At 46.6% G+C, this 23,467-nt stretch overlaps 1 protein-coding gene across 1 annotated transcript in view; it reads left to right on the top strand.

Moving 5' to 3' along the window:
• The window catches only part of T265_08692 (hypothetical protein), a gene marked incomplete at both ends in the record, with an annotated part of 83,898 nt that overhangs the window by 19,319 nt on the left and 41,112 nt on the right, over positions 1-23,467 (top strand). The window contains 14 exons of the mRNA XM_009174566.1: positions 1,364-1,543; positions 5,869-6,009; positions 6,786-6,954; positions 8,576-8,937; positions 9,631-9,843; positions 12,076-12,606; positions 13,036-13,172; positions 13,213-13,312; positions 15,221-15,402; positions 15,486-15,962; positions 16,747-17,007; positions 19,531-19,639; positions 19,860-20,341; positions 21,837-22,101. Coding sequence (XP_009172830.1) covers positions 1,364-1,543; positions 5,869-6,009; positions 6,786-6,954; positions 8,576-8,937; positions 9,631-9,843; positions 12,076-12,606; positions 13,036-13,172; positions 13,213-13,312; positions 15,221-15,402; positions 15,486-15,962; positions 16,747-17,007; positions 19,531-19,639; positions 19,860-20,341; positions 21,837-22,101 — 3,609 coding nt within the window. The remainder of the gene's footprint in view (positions 1-1,363; positions 1,544-5,868; positions 6,010-6,785; positions 6,955-8,575; positions 8,938-9,630; positions 9,844-12,075; positions 12,607-13,035; positions 13,173-13,212; positions 13,313-15,220; positions 15,403-15,485; positions 15,963-16,746; positions 17,008-19,530; positions 19,640-19,859; positions 20,342-21,836; positions 22,102-23,467) is intronic.

The raw sequence follows: 23,467 nt of genomic DNA on the forward strand, positions 1-23,467 counted from the left end.
ACAATAAGGCTTTCAAATAAGTCATGGTTGTACGGCAGTGAAGCATCGGTGTTGAACACTGATGTCATGCTGTCGATGACGATGATGATGTCTCATTGGGAAAGCTCCATCCTGCCAATAGGCGAGTTCAGGGCCGTCGTGCCGACGACTGGCGAAGCCCTGATAGCTTCCATTCGCACGACTATCCAGTTTGAAATCGGGCAATCTTGGCACTGACCCTTCGGCACTTAGTGGAAATCGTGGGAGCTTGGGGAACATCTGTCGGTTGTTGATCAAGTGAATGCTCATCTCTTGGTTGGGCTTGACAAATGGCTTGCAAACGTTCCATCGCCTTACGAGGAAAATTCCTCAATGCTTGGATGGGTGTCTTTTCCCTGCAGTTGTTTGCATTTTTGCATTTTTCGAAAATTGGTTGTCTAATGAGTGGCTTCCAGGTAATTCGACTGGTTCACTCGGAATTTGTGTTGCATGGCGATCTAATTCTTTCGCACCTGATTGGCTCGTTGTGTACTTTCCTTTCAGCAGTTTTGTTCCTTTGTTGTGATTGGTCCGATATGCTGCCTTTTAGTCTCACCTTCCTCCAGTTGTTTGGCCAATTGGACGTCCACCTTCAGCACTTTTTTGGGTTGATTTCTCCATTCACAATCTCTTCCATGCTGTGATCCGTTTTTAAGCTTTTGATCGGCTCATAAGACACCTTTCTGTTTCGATTCCCACTCATCGTTTTGTTCGGTCCCTTGATTTATTGACCAGTCGTTTGTTTCTCTGTCGATCTCTTCGGCTGGGGTTCTTCTATTGTGTCCATAGTCGCACCACTCTCTTTTGAACGGTCGTCTTCCTGTTCTGGCGTAATTATTCCAGTGAGTCCACACGAAAGGCGAACACTGGACTCGAGTTTCGCTCTTATGAGAGCTCATCAGCAGTGCATATCCAGTGGCCGTGCCGGGATTTGAACCCCGGACATCTGACATGTGAGGCGAGCGTGTGACCACTACTCCACCAACGCACGTTGAACGTATCTGAATTTTAATGTCTGAATAGGTGAACGTGTTCACGCTTGAGCGATGTGATTGGTTTTTCCTTTGGTTTCTTGGAAAGTTTTGTGCCTGATGTGCCTGATTATATGAACTATTACAGCCAGTTTACGACAGAACTGCCCACCCAGACGTGCACTTACGACGAAACGTTTGCAGCTGTGTTTTCAAGCTTGGTAGGTATTTCTTTCCAGGATAACCGCTAAAGTCACAAGCCTGGAAAGTTTATGTGCCATAGCTCTCTAGCTGCATTCGTGTTGCTTGTGATGTGTCCAACTTTGTCATGGTGGCTCATTTTCCTTCTCCATGGCTTCTTTTCCTCGCCCCAGTTGCTTGTCGATTCGAATCAGGAGTCAGAAATATTCCCTGGCGTGATCTTCACCAAGCGAGCTGCGCACAAATTCATGTCTAACCTGATCAACGAACCGCGAATTCTTCTGCTCGCTTCGTCGATTGATTATCAACGGATGCCATCTAAAATAACATGGTTGGAGTCGCAGATTATGCAGGTACGATCGTGATACTTGTCCTTTGACGTTCACCTTGTACTGTGTGTTCGACTGAAGTGCATGCAACTTGAGGGGACGAGATGGCTCAATGGTTAGAGCGTGGATTTACTGACAGGTGGGTCCGTGGTTCGAACTCGACCTCTGCATCCCAACTTCTCTTGTCTGGCAGTATTCCAGCACTCGTCTTCCTTCGGACGGCATGGTAGCTAGGCACCGAAAAGGGTGTTCAGCTGATCGACGATTCAGCTTGACGTTGCCTATTCTGTCAATCAGTCTTGCCTCACGCATGAGTAGACTTGTCCCGCGGCTTATTTGTTTCCTAGGCTTACAGTCGAGATTATTTTCATCGTAATGGTACTCTCAATCTCCGACTGGATGCTGGGTGTAAGCGTTTTGATGTTCTCCATCGTATAGCCCACCAAAGTCAGGTAACACAAACACCCGAGGCGTCTCGTCTCTCAGGTATTCACTCGGGAAATCTGGACGGTACCTGTCAGCCACCGTTTCTTGTCACCTCTCCAGCCTAGCCCGGGAAGGCTAGTTTGTTATTTAAGGCATTTAGATTGATAAAACGCATCTTCGTACATCAACGCTTGTGCCGACCGGATCATTGCCCTGCAACTGCGGGCCAAAAGCTCAGATATCCTTGTGTTTGGGGTGGATACGAATACGCATTTGGGGAGACCCGAGTTGGTGTTTTTGCATAACACCGAGAGCTTCACCTGCTACGCAGTGCAGCTGGCGTCATTCAGAACACTGGCATTTCTGGAATCTCAGAAACTGTCCACGCGGACCTCGAACACATTTACATTCGATAGATTATCAGAAATCATTTGAAAACCAGTGTGCGCACCAACCCTGAAGCCCGGTGAACGCGATGGGTGAGAGGATTTCGAGGAACAAGAAGAAACGGGAATGCTTGAAGATCATTCCGGTTAATTCACTCTGAGCTGGTGGAAGGAAACGATGACGAAAATTCCTGGTTGGGAAGAAGTTCGAGTGACCCTCGCTGTGCTTGACTAGCAACGCCAAAATACATAACTACTAGTCTTTGTTGATGGTGTCCCCGTTGTTAGTTTTCTTTCTAATTGTCTGAATGGATGCCCGGAGAATGCTTATGGTTGCCTTAGCTCTAGGCCTTTATCAATTTCCGACAATAAGTCCGACTGATGTTGTCCATACACTTTTACGAGCAGGTTATACTGGTCGACATTACTCTTGCTTGGTTGTAGGAATGACAGCCACTACCCGCGTCCGATCGCAAAAGAAGAAACGCCAAATGACCAACATTCAACTTGATTACTTTCTGCTCTACTTTTAGCTGAGTCAAACAAGGATCAGTTTTCAGTTATTGGTGGCGCTGGCGAGATGGCTCAAGTGGTTAGAGCGCGAATTTACCGACCGGAAGGTCCGTGATTCCAACCCTACCTCCGCCTCTCGACTTCCCCTGTCTAGGCTTGGGCAACCTGGCAGTATCTCAGCCCTCGTACTTCCTTCGGGTGGCACGGCAGCTAGACGCCGGAAGGGTGTTTACAGCTGAACAGGCGCTGGCGTGTCAAATACACCTCGCAGTTGTTTGGAGCATCGCTCGATGTTGCTGAAGTCGAATCCGCAAGCATGCCATCTGACGTTATGGTTAGGTCGCGAACACCTATCTCCAGTTCATTACCAAAAGTGTCCAACTATGTAGCTTTCTCCGATCAACCGTTGAAATTATTGAATTTAACTGATATGACAGTATTTCCTGGGGCCTATCAAGTAGATATCAGTCTGTATCAGGATCAGCACCAAGTCGGACGGATGTGCAGCGATGCACTCAGTTACAAGCCGATTTGTTGTTCAATTTCGATTCGAAGTTCTCAGGCACAAAGTGCTCCGTTCTAGTTCTTTATGAGGAGAACCAAAGTCGACATTTTGAGCTCAGACCCTTCTCACTCACAGCTCAAAGGTCGCGTCTGTGCTGCGGCATGTATACGTAAGCACAGGTTCAGAGGTCGCATGGCGTGTGATAAAACTTGAGCATGGGAAATCAATATGTGTACGAGTGGTCACGTGATCCATTGTTGTCAACCGAACTGGTCTTTGTGGTTGAAATCGTGTCGCAAATTCTGTTTACAAGACCATTCCTTAGCGGCCCATAGCACAAATGACGTAATCTAAAATGCGATTTGGTGTGACGATGAAAATAAAGGCAAAATAGTGAAGAAAGTGGCAGTTTTCATACCGCCCGAACATATCGTTGGTCGCAAACAGAGAGGAAGATTGGCAACAGCTTGGGCCATGTTCACTGAACATTCCTGTTTGGAATTGAAATCGAAATTTCGGAAATTGTCGTTTGCTGTACCTCTCTGGTTTGCAGCATCGTAAGCAGATGCTCAGGCTACTTTCCTTCGGCTCATCGGACGTTTATTTCATGGTTCAGAACTTCCAAAACAACCATTGATCTTTTCGCGTGACCTTTGGTCCAGGAAATCAATCTTCACTGCGCCAGGTGATACTTGAGGAACTGGCGACGCCAGTTCTGATGTTCTTATAGATGAACTACACCTGTCAGAAATACATTTTAGGCAAAAAAACAAGCGATAAAAACGGATGAATATGGACAAGAGCATTCATAACACAGTCTCGATCACGAAACTACTTTATAATTTGGCATACCCTTTTCTTCGACCGTCTGATTGGGGAATAATCGGGACCTGAACATGGCTTTGGGCTATATTATGTTTAAACCCTGCTAGATTGTTCTGACCGCAGTTGTTAGAATGTCGCTGAAGCTCGAGAAAACTCAGTGGTGCCGTGGTTCAAACTCAATCTCAACATCTAGATGGATCAAGTGGTTAGAGCGCGAGTTTACTGACTGGAAGGTCCGTGGTTCGAACCCGACCTCTCCCTCTCGACTTCCCCTGTCTAGGCTTGGGCAACTTGGCAGTATCCCAGCCCTCGTGCTTCCTCCGGGTGGCATGGCAGCTAGGCACCGAGAGGGCGTTACAGCTGAACGATTCCATTCTTTTGCGATTTCAGCATCTATACTACTGCTGTCTAGGCTTTGGCAACTTTATGGTATATCGCTTCTTGTGATTGGTTGGTTTATTGTCACAGGATTCGGTTAGGCTCACCCCCATTGTAGCTTATTTTTCAAAATGTAGTATCCAGTATGTCGACGTGCGCGCGCGAAGATTGGTTTCACTGCATGGGCAAGTTCTTGTGCGATTAGCTGACCAGTTCACACTCGCTCCCGGTCAATAATGTGCACTGGTGACATAAATCGATGAGGAAACATTCCAGTGTGGTCACTCCGTGTCTTCGGAGATAGCCTTTTTGTGCACAAGCCACCATTCGTGCTATCTTGGTGTTGTTGCTGTAACGATTGCGAATTCCTTTGGGATCATCGGCACTATTCGTAAATCAGTTGGAATCTGCCAGTTCATTGTGGTCGGCACTTCACGCAATAGGGGTTCAGCCAACTCAACTTCATTTTAGATGACACGGTGGTGAGGCATCAGGCATAACAGTCACATCGCTCAGGCGTGAGCAGCCCCGCGTGCAATGGTGAGTCGTAGTAGATCCCTCATCTCGCATGTCTGATGTCCGGAGTTCGAAAACCGGCTCTTTGAAGGATATGCACTGTCGATGAGCTCCAATCCAGTGTTCCTCCTGTTTATTATGAATTCGCCAGAACAGAAGGATGACCGTTCATGTGAGAATAATAATTTGAACGTGGATTCTCCACATCGCCCAGTCACCTACGAAATTCCGAGTGGAAACGACAATCAAGACTGCATTGCGGCCAGTCGTCCTTCCTTCAGCGGCAGTGCCTCTCTGGTTCATGGCTGCCGGGCCACCTTCAGGAAGCACGAGGACTGAACTGCTGCCAGTCCGGATTCAGAGGTTTCGCTCGAACCAGCGACCTTCCGTTCAATAAATTCGGGTTTTATCCACTGAACCGTCTCGAACTCATGGAGCCAATGGAAGAACCTTACCGTGGTTTGGTCGAACTACCATTCGAGTGGTATTCATCGGGCTGATTAACTATCACATAAGTGAACCGAGTCTGACTGAACTTTTTGTGGCTTACATGGTAGCGCTTTAGCCACTCTTTGTCCTTGTTTTTGTTTTAAAAGGTTTACCGTTATGGGCTAAAGCGTGGCACTGAGGATGTTCATGCAGTGCTCTGCGGACCTAAGTGTACCATTGACTGCAACCTGTTCTACTATCGCATCAATTCCTGTCCACGCTTCTTCTGGCCACATCTGACAACCACTGCTGACAATGATAATGATCCCTGATGACCATCTTTGCTTCTCTCTCTTCTTCGATTTTCGCAGGAGGAAGAGTATTTGTCCAATTGTGTCAGCAAACTGCTAGCACTTCGACCGAAGGTGATCATCGTCGGCGGGAGCGTTAGTCATGTGGCGAAAACACTGCTTCTGAAGGCCGGTATCACACTGTTCTGCAATGTGAAACAGGTGAGTGTGAATCTAATCACCACTTACAGAATGTTCACTTTGAGGATGATGGGTTTCACTCAGACATCCGTAAGCCGGGTGAACTAACTGTTTTATCAGAAACGTCGAAAACGTTGTGCTGCTATCGGGTTTCTTCGGATAACAGGATTGTGATTGTGCCATCGTCCGCAATCGCCGGCCATACCTCCACTGGTCTCTCATTTTTTTTGCTTGCCGAAACCACAGTAACTTTGTGTTTTCGGAGTTTATCACTAGATGACTCCCTTTTAGATGGGACCAGTTAGGTGACTGCCTGACCAGCAGTTGTAAACTGTCACCCCGAAGAGCATGCGTCTACCGACTAGGTCTGAACATCTGGCGATTTGATCAAAACAAAGCATAAGTCGGATTCAGTACCAACTTGTTGCACGCAATTCGCTTATCGACAGGTCAGTTTTTACAATGCTCTTTCTGTTTAGCCTGCCGTCACAATGGATAGCAAGGGCGTATACGGTCAATTTAAGGCCTAGGTCAGTTGGACGCCTCATAGTGACTGTTCAACATCACGCTAATCATTGCGATCCGTTCTTGCTACCAACTTCTTTTAGCCCCTAATTCGCTCTTGTGACACATAGCTCCCGCCAAAGTGACACCAAATTGCCCAATCCTAGTGGGTATAAGCAACGAATGAGTTAAGGTTGTACTCAAATCAATCAGCTGGCTTGCTGATATAAAATCGCCGAAGTAGTCGGAAGTTCCACCTTTTCCTTCGACTGGTTTTACATTTCTATTTTCAGTCCGTGCTAATTCGGATCGCACGCATCACCGGCGCTGACATTCTGGAATCAGTGGATCGACTGATTAGCACCAACGTTCCAAAAAGTGGCAACGCATCGCAACGTGTGAACACTCCTCAGCTGGGTGTTAGTCAACAGCTAAAGGTGGAACAGACAATGCTTCCAAATGGTTGGTTGTTTGCTAGCTTTTGCGCATCAATGTCGTCTTGTTCTTGTACTGTACTGTGTGTGTGTGTGAGTGTGTGTGAACGTAGACCACCCAACGTGTCACTGCCTAGGTTTTTTATTGCTGTCTGCAGTCCCGAGACGCTCGACAGTACCTCATTCTGTCTGCTTACTGCGAAACATCGACAGAACGAAGTAACTGTGTTACTGAACAGCTCATCAGTTTTGAATCAGGTTTCTTGGGGGCCAATGGGAATGAATGTAGTAAACAGCCATATATTTCTTGTTTTATTGCAATTTGATTAGTGTCGGGTATTCGACGTTGCGCAACTTGCTCAAAGCGGCAAAGTGGTTGTCACTTAGAGGTCAATCGAAGTGGTCCGCTGGTGAGAGGTTGTTCTACGGAGGGGTTTCAACGTTCTAAACCCTTGTGAAAATCTGTCCGATTCGAGTCTGCTGTTGCTTTTTTCAGGTTCTTCGTTTGCGAGCCTGGATGGCGGAGTTTGATGAGTTCAGCTGTGAATCTTACTGACTTTCCCGTTATTCTTATGACTACTTTGCAAGTGTTGTCCTGTATTGTGCTGTCCCCAAATTGAATAATTTTTCGTCTTGGTTACTCAGGGCAACCTTGAGACCTCAGTTGTCCCATGAACAACTGGCACTCGGGTGCCGCTTAACAATGTGGGGGGGGGGAGAGAATCAAGATGTTAGAGAGCGAATTTACTGACCGGAGGGTCCGTGTTTCGAATCCGATCTCTACCTCTCGACGTCCCCTGTCTATGCTTGGGCAACCTGACAGTATCCCAGCCCTTCGTGTGGCATGGCAGCTAGGCACTGAGAGGGTGCTACAGCTGAACGATTGTTTTATTTACGTGTCTATTTATGAATGTCGTCAACAAGACGGATCGCCTCTGAGTGAGATCCAGCAATAACAGACCAGAACAGTTAATTTGATTTCATCTTTTTCAGGTCATCCGCAGGGAAGTAAACAGATCCAGATTCACTCGAATTCTGCGTTTTATTAAAATGGATTGCGAGGCTTCTTGTGTGACGGCCGTGTCTGTGCGTGACCTGTTCACGGCTTTGTTTTCAACTGATCTACGGTTCTGATACCTCAGTGGCCAGAGCTCAAATTACTGACCGGAAGATCCGTTATTCGAACTCGGCTTGGGCAACCTGGTAGTATCCCAGCCCTCATGCTTCTTTCGAGTGGTATGGCAGTTAGGCACAGAAAGGTTTATAACAGCCGAACGATCTTATAGTCCTGATTGCATTTTATGGTCGGTCGTTAGTGAGTGTATTTTGACCAGGAACCTTCGCCTGCTGGATGCAGTCTTGAATTCGAACTATTGCTTCAAAAAGGAAACGATCACTTCGTTAAAGCGCCTTCGTGTCCCTTAGCAACACGAGTTGTGGAAGTCTTTCTACCTGTCGCTGATGGATTAGAGCGTTTCAATAGTTCTTTGATTTTTGTGCACATTCATATGTTTTTCATAGCCTCGCTTACGTTCTTGTGTCCCTACCCTACTTTCACCTGTGATCCTTACATGTCATCTTAAACATCGCCATGTTTTTTCCGGTCATCTCTGTCCATACACACGTGGTTCCGTTTTGATCGACTATAGGCTACTCAAAATTCCTAACACTGATCAAGAACGCTTCAAAAGACTCCGTCACCGCCTTAAACTCGACACCTTCGGATCCTTCCTCCCAGTCGGCCAGTCGCTATACCACAGCCGAGGCAACAGTCCTTCTGCGTGGGTCCGATCTGGCGGTACTAAATCGGGCAAAGCGTTGCCTCATGTTCACTCTATACCTGTGCTACAACAGTCGTCTGGAGCAGAGCTATGCGGCGAACGCGTTCATCTACCATCCGGTTGCAGTACGCTCAATTGGACTCTATTCAGACTGCGGTGTACTTCATCAGCGTCAGGCTTCCACCGGCAGTTCGGCGGCACCGGTCTCAGACGATCCAACCAAACAGGAGGTACTATCACTGTGTTCCAGCTTTCCACTTCTAAATCAATCGCATCCATTCTCATCATTTTGTGGATTAGGTGTAAATCTGTCACCCGTTAAACTTCAATGGCCAGGCAAACATTTCAGTAGTGTTGTGAGTAGCATGGATTCAATCAATATTCAATCATGGCACACAGCCTCCAAAAAGTGAACACAGAAAAACATAAGGTGAATCACTTAGGGTCTTGTAGAAGTCGTGAGAAGAACTATCCGCCCTTTCTTCAATAGTTTACCTCTTTTGTTGGACCAGATTTTTGCACACCTACTTGACTTGGATGTTGCACACGTAGAGATCTCGGTGCATCACGGCATAAACTTTGCCGATGTCCAAATTAGGACGTAAATCTAACTTTCAAGCCTTTTGAGCTTGAGTTAGCTCGGTAGTTAAAACGCGACCTTGCTGACCGAGAGGTTCGTGATCCGAACCGAACCTGGTTGACTCGGCTGTTCCCGTCTCGGCCTGAGCAACCTGGCACTAGCTGGACCATTGTACTTCCTTCGGATGGCATGGTAGCTAGGCACCAAAAGGCTGTTACAACTGAGCGGTTGTCATCTTTATGAGTCAAACCTTTGGTCTGCCTACCTTCATCACATCGTATACCTGTTTGTCCCATGCCGTTAAACGTCACGCCGCTGTCTGATTTATTTCTTCATTCTTCAGGACTCAAATCCACCCAACCGCGACGGAAGTCCCCTCCGGTTATCCACTCTCCTCGATAATCGACTGTTTGATATCTCCCCGAGTGTGACTGTTCCCCCTCCATTCCTCGCATCCACAGACGGTCAGGTGGCTCCGCTTGCTGCTTATTACACGTATGTGATCGAATGGCCGTTTGGGCGTCGATTGAATGACCTGCTGAAACGGAAGGCTAAGGTATGTCTTCCGTCGACCGAGCTCACACTTCTATGAACGCCTTGATTTGTGAATGAATCGAGCATTTCGTCACCACTAAACCGCTTAAGTAGTTCGCTCAGCTGTGTGTTGCCTCTATAGATAAGGGATTTTCCCCCACCTGTGTCATTTCTGGCAAAGTCCAGCTTTTCGTTTTAACAGACTTACAGAAAAATGGTAAAATGCCAGGGAATACGTACGGAATCCATTTGCCATATTGGAACCGGGGCGCATGCACCTAAATGAATAGTGAATGCAAGCTAACTCGGCAGAATTTCCAACTTAAAAAGTCTGAAGTCGAGTGCGGGTTATGTGCCTTTTATGTTATAAGATCAGAGCTGTAGCCACTGCAGAATTTCAGCCCACGTGCAATTGCGAAGCGGTTGATTTTCAAGCAGAGAATCACCCATGTGAGTTCATCACATCCAGTCTTGAGCGCGAGAATTCCTTAAGAAGGTGAAGGCCGTCCAGCTTGCCACTGTCCAACCAAAATTCTTGTAAAGTTTTCTAGTAAGCGGATTCGCAGATCATTGACTTTTTTTCAAGGTCGATCTCTCATTCGATGATTATGAGTTGGTCTTAACTTTTTGGTCTGCAGAACTTTGCCTTTGGTGCGTCATGCCGGTCTTCGGTTAAAAAAGAGATTGTCTATACTAGGGGAACTAGCCAACTTTGTTCGTTTGTTTGTTGAAAGGCTCCAAGGAAAGCTCTTTCCTATCTGGTAGGGTTTCCGTGAACTCTAGGATAGCGATCAAAGCCTGTCTCCCCAACTCCAGTCACCCTATTGGTAGTGATCTCTCTGAAGGGGTTGGGCAAATCAGGAGCGCTTGGGTGAGGAATTCAATTGGAAAATCGGTAGAACTTTAGTATCGGGTGGCCACCTTCACACCGTAGCTATCCGGAACCCAACAGACGTAATTTTCATTCATCAATTGTGTTTTTGGTGAACTGGGGACGGACTGGTCACATTTGTTGGCCTCGCTGTTTAGGACATGCTTTGCTTACCGCCCTTTTTGTTTAGCTAGGGTGGAAACAGTCTAGTGCTTTTCGCTCTACTGCTTAGCAGTGAGGTGTGAATGTCTTGGCTGGTAGTGTGGACAACTTCCATCATCCAGGATGGGAATAGCCAATGATGTGCTTGCTGTAATGCTGTCGCCTTCGGTTCGCAACTATCCTAATTCCTCCACTATGAGTGGACGACTCGACGACAATGAGTCCACTCCGTGATCACATTCAATGCGCCTCTCGTCGTGGTGACTGAAACCTTGGTACACAATCTGTAGCTAGCAGAGACCGAACTGGACAGATTCGTGAGTTTCGGTATTTTATTGAACAGAAACTTAAGCTTTAATAACAAATACTCTTTTTCAGATTGTTTTTCGCGGTCAGAATGGAATGGAAACGGAAGTCAGCAGTCTCAAAAGGTGCGCTGACTTTTCACCGCTACCAAGGTTATTGATCAACTGAGAACGGATTAAACTCCGCTTTGCAGCTCTGTTCCTATGACACCTCGGGTACAGCAGTTCATGCCTCATCTAGTGACGTAAACAAGGAACTGCGCCTAAATTTGTGCATCCCCTCCAACAGAGACCCCCCAAGATCGTATTATGTGAACTGGCCTCTAGCAAGCTCAATCTTTTCAGAATTAATTAATTAATTAATTAATTAATTAATTAATTAATTAATTAATTAATTAATTAATTAATTAATTAATTAATTAATTAATTAATTAATTAATTAATTAATTAATTAATTAATTAATTAATTAATTAATTAATTAATTAATTAATTAATTAATTAATTAATTAATTAATTAATTAATTAATTAATTAATTAATTAATTAATTAATTAATTAATTAATTAATTAATTAATTAATTAATTAATTAATTAATTAATTAATTAAATGATCACCTAACTGTAACACTTTCGCTGCCAAGCTGCTGAAAGAAACACAAAGAATGAGCTACATCCAGGTTTCCCAAACCTAGACTGGGGGAGTCGTGATACCGAGGCTTGGTTCGAACCACGGACCTCGAGGTCGATCAGTTTACAGATTGAAAACTGAGATAAATCGAGCTTTCGGACCCTTAGCGAGTCCCGGTATTGTGCACACTGTTGTATCTTCCTCGCCAATTACATGACTTCCGCTGTGTTTACACCCCAGTTACCTAATCGGCACGTAACACACGCGTTTCAAACTACTCGTGTTCAGGTTCTCCGTTCAGAATTATACGTACTAGAGCAGATGAAACGTCTTCAGAAAATCCAGTGCACAGAATGGTCAACTAATGGGCTTCCGGAATTCTTGACTTGTAATTTGAAGTCACGTTCAACCGAATTGATCAAACTTCTGACCAACTGTCCGGCGAAGCGATCCCAACTGCACAACTGCGGTGTAATGGATAAAAGCATAAATCTGAACGCGTTACTGATGTCGGAGACGTTACAACCGGAAGATGAAACCGCGTATGTGATGTTCAAAGCTCGGGCTTTCACAACACCATACAATGATAATGAGAGAAATGTCTTACGCAACCCCAGGAGCTTTGCTACTGACCTCTTGGAGTTGATGTCCGTGGGAAAGGACACCTTGAAGTCCGTTCGACAGAGTTTCTTGGGCGTTGTTCAGCAACAGTTGCATCAGCAGCAACAGCAGCAGTCTGGCAAGGCGGCAGTCGGCAAACCCTCCGGTTCATCAGACGCACCTCCTGCAGTTAGTCATAACGAATTACAGCAAGTTAAAGTAAGTCTCACATCTCACGTCTAGTTTGGAAATGCTTTGCCGCTCAGTTTTCTGTATGTTTATTCATATGAATGTGTGCGAGGGATGTTGGCAGTTTTCCACCGAAAGATACGAGGAGACTTTTGGGGAAGGGGCTTTCTGGTCTGTCCGGGGAAAGGTGGAATCGGACTATTCATCCCGGGTTTGGTGTCCGGGTAAGCGATCTGGTTCTACTGGTGACCGAAACAATTAATTACATTTTGCTACGAGGACCTCAAGCGATATCCCTCTGATGAGCAGCCAATCCCTTCGTGGGGGGGCACCTGTCTCTCCATGACGATCCTCTTAATAGTCGCCTTGCCGTGTCATGCTCTAACTGACCGGCAGGGAAGATAAAGCTGACTCTTTCGGACGGGTGACTCAGTTCTATATCTCGAAATCAGTTATTAGCATTTGTCCGGGTTTGTGGCTTCTACGTTTAGCCCTTTCAAGTATTCTGGTGACGTTAATGGCCAAGATTACCCTGCTGAAGTTCTACGTGGATTGGAGTTTACAGCACTGTCGTACGGGCCGCTGAATCTCAGAATGTAGGTTTCTGGAACAGGTCACACCTGAACGGACCTTAAGGAGGGACTTTAACTGTCGAGAGAAGCTACATGCCCCTTCTGGCGATCCAGTTACCCCCACGGGGGAAAAACTCCTCTTAGATAATGTCATCCTTCACTATGTAAGTAGCCTGCTTGATCATTTGAATGTATTTTTCAGTGACAAGTCTCCTTCCTGGATTTAGCGCTTCTCGTCATTTGGTCTTCCCGGAATGGGTTAGTTGGATTTTTCCTCAGTATAGCACATCTGGAAGTCGTGTGGTCCGCGGCTCCCTTCAACCGGTTTTTAACACGACAATCTTACGGGAGTGAAGGAGAACACTACGGAAAAAGTTATCTAGCTCCTCTCGGAAGTAGCCTCTCTGAGGCATCGATGGTCAAAAACCTAAAGATGTCTCATCTTTCCTCCTCAGAAGCCACTTCTCGCAGTCATGCAACAAGGCAGCCTTCACTGTAGCCTGGTACACTCGATCTTTAAGACCCAGTGACGCCACAAGTGACACAAACTGTTAAACGTGATTCGGGCCTTGGAGATTCGTGAACCGATTTCATCAGACACACCTCCGTCAGAGCGTGTGCAACTACCAAGGTATGCAAAATTCTCTACAACCTCTAACGATTTTGGTTGAACCATTCGGAGACAGTACGTTCTGTAGTACGACTTTGCACTTTGCAAGCTTTAGACACATGCCGAAAGATGGTATGATGGTGGTCAGTTTATTTAACACAACCTGTACTTCACTTTGGTCTTCGAAGATTAGGGTGATGTCGCCTGCGTATTCTTGAGCTGACAGAGAGGTATGAAGGAGATGACAAGACTCTTCGGTGCTGTCGATGCCCTTCGCCTTTCAGGATGAGGACCGCGCCTGATCGGAGACGCTCCAAGATACGGCTGCCAACCGATGTCAGTGGCGTTCTTGTTGTCAGTTTCCATCCAACCTTTTTGAATGAGTGTCTGGGGGCACTTCGGAATGATTGTAGTAAGCTAGCACTAAGTCCCTCCCCGTCCACCCTTTTTCTCCGCAATATGGCTTTCAAATAAATCATGTTTGTACGTCAGTGAAGTTTCGGTGTTGAACACTGATGCCCATGATGATGATGATAATCCAGATCGATAAAGTTCTCAGAAGCTGCGATTTGAAGACCCTCCAGGTTTCACCTCATTATTTCGTCGGCGACCAAGTTGAACATCTTTGTCGGATATCAGCCGCCCATCTGGAAACTTTTAGGTTTTCAGGACTTCGCTTTAGGAAATTTTACTGGATTTATGATCCCGTTGGACCCGATGCACACATCCCATACTCTTCGAGGGTGGTAAACCCATGAAGGCCACTTCAAAAGAATTAAAAAGATTTTATTTCTAGCTATTTGACATGTTTACCTCCTTATTTATTGCTAGGCGACGTTTCGGCACACCTTTTTGGTGCTGTGCGATTTCTGCTCCACTGTTTGTCTTACGACTATCTGTGTGCCTGATAGGACATTTTTGGACACCTTAGAAACGCCCGTACATTATAACCCACACAAGTTAAAAAAATGACAACAGAATTGTACTCAGGATAGTTTCGTAGTCGGATACCCCTGGAGGGTCGTTCACTTCAATAGTAGGCATTGTCATAAAGGAAACTACTCACAAGGTTGCTGAAAACTGTTCGACAACCCACGACCGGTTTCGCCCTTCTTGGGGCTCATCAGGTAGGCGCAGTCCCCGGGTTTCCGTCAACCTTATGTTCTACTTGAACCCAAATTGAACGGTTTTCGAGAAATACGCTGGTTTGCAGATCAATTCGTTTTTCACCAAAGATTCCACTGAATCTCTCGTTTATGATGTTCTTCGTGCCAACTGTAACATGAGGTGGCCTGTGTACAGCACATTCAGTTGTAGAATATCACGAACGAGAGATTCAGTTGAGTCTCTCGTGAAAATCAAATTGATTTGCAAATGAGTGTATTTCTCGAGTGCGCATTGTGTTTTTGATTTTACTTGTACGACTTGTTCCTTACCATACCCGCCCACCCACCGCTTTCAGCGCCTTCAACGAAGCATTCTGGACCCTCGTTCACAACAGTGGTTCAGTTTCCTGACAACACTTTTCAGCTTCAAATCTCCACTCTGGCCAGAGCCATGCGTCCCCCCATGGATCGCTTCGGTCGAATACTACGGACCGCAAGATTTACCACTTGGTCTATTTTTGGAAAAATGTTGCTTTTCGTAAGTTCTCTGCGGTGTTTGCCTCCGCGGCTAAAATGTATCACACACACACACTCATGTTGCCGTCTATCCTTTGTTTGTAGACAACAACCGTGCCGCCATCCACACTGCAATTGGCCAATGATTGAACACATGCAACCGTTTGTTCAAACCGCTGGTGCGGTTCAACTATACATTCGGAAACTTCCGCAAGATCCACCACGTCCAACCTGTTGCTCCCCATCGGAATCGTCAAACACGCGTCCGGATAGCCGCATTCTGATGTGGCTTGCCTGCACCATATGCGGAACCAACTCGCCCACTGTGTTCATGTCCGGTGACACATGGCACTATTCGTTTGTTAAGTTTTTAAACTTGCTGATCAACACTCCGTCTGAATGGGGACGTTGTGCTATACGACCACTGTCGGCGAATAACAATGCGCCGGAATCTTCCACCGTTCCGTTTCGTCAGGACGACCGAACTCCTTCGGTCGCGGGTTGCCAGCTAGCCTGTCCACATTCAGCACACAAAGCGCTGCAACACTGTTTTTGTTTTGATCGTAAAGTCGCTGTGTTCAGGTGAGCCTTCCGCCCCCCCCCCACCGTGGAACACTTGAGAGGTCCGAATCAATGGTGGGATTTCTGATTCGTGCGGCATTATAGGCTAATTATGGGCTAATTGTGAGAAATTTGTAAACAAGAACGCGACTACCTCACGGATGACGATAATTTTCAACGTTTTCCGTTGGCCACCGCTCGTAGTTAGACAAGTTTGTGATTGCACAAGATGTGAACTCTTTTGGCGGCCGTATTGAATAATCTCAAGTACCTTTCAGCTCCAGGTTTCATCTTTATTCGTATTAAAAACTCAGTGTTCGGTACTGATCACATAGGATTGATGTCTGTCGACCTGCACACTCGGTGCGGATTTGCTTTTTTGGCATAACATGAAGTTGCCGCACTGTGTTCGGGGTGATAACCTGTCTAGGTATTTTTATACTTTGTTGCGGGCGAGATGACCCAAGTGGTTAGTAGAACGCGAATTTACTGACCGGAAGGTTCGTGGTTCGAACCCGACCTCTGCTTCTCGACTTCCCCTGTCTAGGCTCGGGCAACCTGACAGCCCTCGTGCAACCTTCGGGTGGCATGGCAGCTAGGCACCGAAAGGGTGTTAAAGCTGAACGATTTTTATACTTTGTTCAAGGTGTCCCAGTCGAATACCTATGAGGACCTTCAAATCACTAACTTGCTCTTATTTTATCCATTGTCGATCCCTTAACGTAATCGCCTTAACTGGTAGGATGCTCCTCACAGTGTTTTCATGCATCCTCCCGACTCCCTCTTCTGTTTCGCCTCCTGACAGGTATCAGCCGACTACAGTGTACGAACTGGTCATGCCACCAAACGAGGTTTATATTCATCCGTCCGCGGCGCAGGCAGCGATTTCTCGCCTTTCGTCTTTGCTGCAACATGACTCTGTCAAACTACGCACTGGATCCACCGAGTCGAATCCACCCAGAGAGGAAACACGATGTAGAAATTTGAAGCCTGGTGGCCAAGTGACAGACCTCGAAGCACCGATACCAGCGTATTTGCGTGATGAGGCCCTCGAAATTCTAGAAAAGTAAGTAGCACTAGTCTTTGTAGCCCCGATAGCATCAGTTGGATCAGCTCCCGAGGACAGAAATGTCATTTATAAGTGGGTTTAGTTCGGGATCAAGCCTGTCTGCTTAATATGAAGACTCAAAAGCCTGATCCTCAGGGCTGTGGGGGCATGCATTTTTCTTGGGGATCTTCCTCCTAGACACCAAAAATCCGGACCTTGAGGCCGTAGTTCTATGTTTCTTGAGGTGAATCAACAGTCCGACCCACTCGACTGCAGACCTAACCCGAGGGCTCAGGGAGGAAGGCATCACTGCTAGAGTCCTAATACGGCTGCGCACAGCAGGTGCCTTTTGAGAAGCACCTAACTCTGGTTTTAAAAGCGTTTCGGCCGTATTGAATAATGCGCCAGCGGTCACGGTCAACCTTTGGAGGGTCGAAGTATACAGCCTTTAAGGCTAGCCTTTTCTCACCTGTCCTCCCTCGGGGGAACGTAGCATCGCTGTTTCCATAAGTATGAAGATGTTGGTCGCCTGAAAGAAACGCATTACTGCCTTCATCCGGTACGACTTCACCTCCAGACCGCCTCGTGATACGGTTTTTCATAGCATGGAGATTCGCTGTTCTTCGTCATGCTGCGCACCTGGCCTGGCTTTCCTGACATGTTGAACCTTGAGGAACTGACTTCAATTCAGTATAATCCATTGGATGATTACCAAACCGAACCCCTCTGGTTGCAGAGTCCTCGGGTGTTATTGATCAGCTGGGAGCGTACGACTTGGCGGCGTCTTTGAATTTTTCTCTTACATTGTTAGCACTGTAGTTGCTTCGTAGGGTTTCTTTCTTCCAGGCGGTTTCGTGTTCGATTCGGTGATTTACTTTCCAGGGGAGAGCTGTAGCACGCTAGTTGGACTGAACATCTCCCCTGTTGAACTTTCCTGCGTTTGCTGTCCAACCTTTCTCTTGTTTTGAATCGTTCAGCTGTAGCACCCTTTCGGTGCCTAACCGCCATGCCACAAGAAGGTCGCGCGAGGGCTGGGATACTGCCGGGTTGCCAAAGTCTAGACAGGGAAAGTCGAGAGTCAGAGGTCGAGTTCAAACCACGGACCTTCCGGTCAGTAAATTCGCGCTCAATCATCGGTGAACGAAACTGTGGCAGCTACAACCAGTGTACGACCAGTGCGCGGTTCTTACAGCTGACAATGATGATGATGATGACAAGCCAGACGATGTCACTTACTTTAATCGCAATGCTTTGTTCCGCGGCACGCTGAAAAGTGTGTGCTCCATCAGTGGCATGGAGTGGTGTGTGTGTGTGTGTGTGTGAGTGGAGAACCCTAACGTAACATTTATGAGGCGGACGAATCAAACTGACTTGAAGTCGCCCCGTAGAGCGCCTGTTGACGACAAGGTAGATCCACTTCAAACCTGGCGATCCAGCATTACAATTTGAGTAGAGTTGTGATCATCGTGGCGAAAGGTCGCAATCCACTGACGTTAGAATGGCAAACTGTTCGAATATGGTTAGCGGCTTGCATCTGTGGACAGTTGAGGCGCCCTTCGACCTTGACTTTCCGTCTCCATTCCAGCACATGCCATCAACGGGGATAATGACAACACTACAATAGCAACACGTATCGGTGCCTGTGCACTATTTTATATGTTTTTGATGGAGCTCGAGACAGCTCGATGGTTAAGACGCGAGCTTACTAGCTAGGGGACGGGGTCCGTGGTTCCAACCCAACCCTCTCACCTCGATTGCTACTGGTTGGGCTTGGGTGATCTGACATTCTCGTAGCCCTTGTGCTTTCTTCGACTGTCGTGGCACTGTTGCAGCTGAGCAATTTATTTTATCCATCTGATCCATGAAAATAGCTGGTCCGCAACATCCATGCCGCTGAACCAGCCTTGGGGTTCCAACATCCATGCCGCTTTGTTGACTTGGGGTCCAAAGATATTCGGATAAACTCCGCAAACTTCTATTGACTGAAGCGTAACGTGAATACTGACGACCCCTCATTTCGGCCGTTTATTTCACGATAAATCATACGGTGATCGAATACAAAACTCGCCCAACTGTGGCTTCCGTGAAATATGTGGAAAGCACGAGGGTTGCATTGGACTAACCGAACTTCCGGTCATTAGTTTCGTGCATTAATCGCTGATCTCTTCCAAGCATCGAAATAAATCAAATCCAAATAGAATCAAGTCTGAATAGGTAATCAGAATGTACTTGGCGTGCAAACGTCATTTGGCTTACTTGGACAGTAGCTGTGAGGGATTCGAGCCTGTTCGTCACGACTTCACTGGGTTGCATGACCTTTGTTTCATACGATTCAGTCAGGTTCTCTCTGCTCTGTGAGTATTCAGTATGAGTTCGCACGCTTGTACATTTAAACGACAGTGAGCATTAGTCACGAACGACGAACCTATGAAAAAACTACACCGGTTCTCCGTTATTTTCTTCCATTTCTTGCTTATGTTCAACTAAGAGTTTTTTGGAGTATGTACCAACTCGTTCTCTCTGTCTGTGTTCTGTCATCAGATACTATCACACTTACGCGGCCGTCAAAGCTCATCTAATCACTCTACAGCAAGACAATTTGAATCCCGAGTTCACTCCCCTACTACAAAGCTACATCCACTTACTCCAGGTGAGCTTCATTTGTCCTGCTCTAGATGGATTGGATTCTTAGGCCAGACTGTTCGGACACTTGGTTGCATGTTCTCCCAACTTCCATTGTTGACCTAAACTCCCTCGTTGAGTACGATACTTATCCAGTTGAGAGGTAGTTCCGATACAGGATGATGGTAGTGTGACTGTGAGAGTTTTCATCTGGTTTCGGTTATCTTCTCTCCAATCTTTCGTCTTAGACACACTCTCGTCGAAACCACATGGAAATTCGGGCAGAATTGCTCACCTATCTGATCAACACAAAAGTCGCAGATGCCGCTCGTGCTGGTGGAGCGAATCCCTCAACCGAGTCGGCGGACCTACCTTTCCCAACTACCAGAGCGCTTCAGTCCGCGGCTGTTTCAGACACTCATGTTACGGAACAAGAAACCCAGTCAATATATTCCGTCGACTATTTGCGGGCAACCAGTGGTTCGGTACTGTCGCGCATGACAACGGACATTGCATTATCCGATGATGACTCAGTCGATTATTTGGAACCTCCGATTTTACGTGTAAAATTTGCCACCTCAACTGTGCAAGGAGAATCAACAACGTCCGCACCAGCCGGAAACGATCGTTCAGATCCTATCCCAGTCGAAGATTCCTCGACAACCTGGTCCATTCTTCTATCCACTGTGACTTTGAGTGAGTTCTGTAGCGCTAGAGACTTCTCTCACGAGTGCGTAGTGATTCGCTGTGCCTTCGTCTTGTGCTCCAGTGTATGCATGTATCGACCAAGTTGATTCTTCAATAGGAATCTTGTTAGGACATTCAAGGCCGAATGCCTCATGCATCTATCCGAGAGGCACACAGCTCAGAACCATCCTAGATTTCTCGATTGGAATTGAACCAGCTTGCTAGTGTCGTAGTGATTTATTCGGGTTACCTGGCAGCTAGACCTAAAACGACTTTTCTCAGCTAGATAACTTGTCTGATTCGGCTGGGTGACTTTATGATGGCTCAAGTGATTAGAGCGCGAATTCACAGACCGAAAGGTCCGTGGGTCGAACCCGACCTCTGCCTCTCGACTTCCTCTGTCTAGGCTTGGGCAACCTGGTAGTATCCCAGCCCTCGTGCAACCTTCAAGTGGCATGGCAGTTAGGCATCGAAAGGGCACTACAGCGCACAACAGATGCAAAAAAAGTGGTCTTCATTTGATGTAGGGTCTTCCACATTTTAGTCGTGAATCGATCTTCGGTTGCACCGGCTGCACGTCGGATGCAACCAAAGCACAAAACCCAACTTTCTGTTTACAGCGCTCAGTTCTCCATAATGTTTCTTTCCAACTTTCCTGGCAAAATTCTGTCTTCGGCAGTAGCAACAATAGCTGGAATAAGCAGATCCTAACGGGAACACACACAAATTTCCTCTCTTCTACAACTAAAGAATCCGCGTTTTTGTAATATTGAGGAACATTCAAGCTCATCGACAGGCGCGGGATTTCGGAGGCGTCTGCTATACAGCTTCCAGTAGTATGTGCCGCAGACACAAAGTCTGATCCGTTTTCAAATAACCAGACCAAGAGCTGCGACCTTGACAAGTTGATCTGGCTTGAGTTCGCGGCCCACATTGGTCGGTGCTTTGTTCCTCAAGGCCATATCATGCCATAAGGTTGAAAGTGGAGCAACCGGGCATGGGGCTTGCAAACGTTTCGGCGCGAATAGAGGCTACATCATTAGTGCGCGACGTATTGCTTGAGGCCGCCTGTAAGTCAGGCGTTCACGTCACGAGTGGACGATCCAACCAGTAGGAGTGCTCCCTCGAGCGACCAATCCTACTGGAAGGTCACCTTGACTTAGACGGTATATTTACGAGCACGCAAATCACCACTTTGACCGTTTCGAATGCTCAGGCGCCAGATGAGCGTGCTTTTTCGAAAAAAGATCTCGTTCGGTACCTCTTTGAGACTCCTGTGACTCAACTTGGTCATTATGTACACATGAGACTTGGGGAAATATATAATATAATTTACTATATAATGTATAATCTATATAATGTAACAATAGACACTCAGTGATACAGTGTGGACAATGAGTAAAGTTGTTATCATCACCTGAATGGGTGAACGGCCAGATAATTCAATGAATTGGATTTTTGTGTTAAAGTACCATTCTCTTTGTATCCTGTGATATCTAAAATAGATCCCCGTTTTTTTTCAATTTAACATCACCCAGCCGAACGCTGCTACATTGTTCAGAATCTGATGAACGACCTCAAACGTTGGATCTACGGTTTCGTGGCGTGTTGGAATTCAAAGTAAGCTTTGAGACTTTTTCGTTCAGTAACGCAGCAAAACACTGTTTCACTGTTCATGGCAAAACTTTTACCATGTTTCGTGAATTTTCATACGAGTTGTATGTGGTCGCGGATTGTGTAGAACTCACATCCACATTACGTTCGCTTAAACAGTCGTCCTCCTGTCATGGCGCAATTATTCCAGTGAGTCCAGTCCCAGGAGGTTAGAAGCACCGGACCTGAATTTCGCTCTCAGTAAAGTTCGTCAACAATGATCGTGTCGGGATGCGAGGCTGGCATGTTACCACCACTCCATCAACGAACACTAGACGCACTTGAATTATCACCTTTGAAGGGACTCACGTGATCCTTCTGAGCAATACATGTTGAACTTCTCAACTCCCCACGGTCATGAAAACGGACCACTGATGAGTTCTAATGAGAATGACACCTGAGCTCAGTGCTCTCCGTCTGCCAGGACACAAAGGGGCGTTCAAGTGAGATTGATGTGAATGAAGATTTTCATACTCATGCATCTTCCACGTGACTGATCCACCTTACATTTCAAGGTCATTGTACAATTCCCATAAGCTTTCTAACATTTTTGGTATACTTTTCCAGTTGACTTGGAGTTGTATCCTTTACCCGAGTCGAGGAACCGGACCAAAAGATTCTTCCGAACCTCCACTCACCAATTACGCCGGTTTTTATGTGGGGCCGTGTCTACATTGAAGACGAATACGGAGTGCATAAGTACCTAAAGCGTCGTTCGGTTTCAACTTGGACCTTGTAATTCGAGCAGTTTTACGCAGTTCCGGTAGGTAAACTACGTCCATTCCCGGGAACCGACCGGAATCTGCGATATTCGCAGGGATTTCAGTCGTAGGTGACAGTGGTCTCGTTTGTCCGCTTTTCAGTTTGCTCATCTGATCAGAACTACCGTCTGCAAACGCTTTTTAAACTTTACAATGAGTTTGTTATGTTCACTGGTCGAGTACGGTTAGCACTTTTGTCGAGAAATCTTGGAAGATTCTACTCTGGAAGACCTCACTCTTCGAAGATATTATCCATCACTCATGATCTAGTGCCGATCCATCCAAAGAATGAGCTTTCACAAAAATAGAGAGAAGCGGTTTTCCGCATTACCACATGTATGTGAGCGATCAGTACGTTCAGGATATGAAATATGACAGTATCGATTTCTTGTACCCATTTTTTTCTTTGCTGACAATGCCGTTCTAGTCACACGAACTCCATTTTTCCACGATCGAAGTTCCATGGGTATCCATGAGATTCAACCCACGTTGACGTTGTTGCTGAGTATAACTGCCCGAATGTTGGTCAAGCGCATTCCCGTTTGTTCCCGCCTACCCGGTGTTAGGCAGGAATCCACGCGGATCCCACTATACCGCACGTCTTTAGGCGCTGCTACGGCCGAGAAGCCTGGCCCGCTCGAGGTTGGCCCAAAATTCGGGATGCTTGCCGGTCCGGCTTCAGGACGAGATCTGATTGGTCAACAATCTGGACCCAACAGCCAATCATGACCCAGTACTGGCCAAATGCCGGTTGC

Source organism: Opisthorchis viverrini (assembly GCF_000715545.1).
Source record: "Opisthorchis viverrini unplaced genomic scaffold opera_v5_229, whole genome shotgun sequence".
Lineage (NCBI taxonomy): Eukaryota > Metazoa > Platyhelminthes > Trematoda > Opisthorchiida > Opisthorchiidae > Opisthorchis > Opisthorchis viverrini.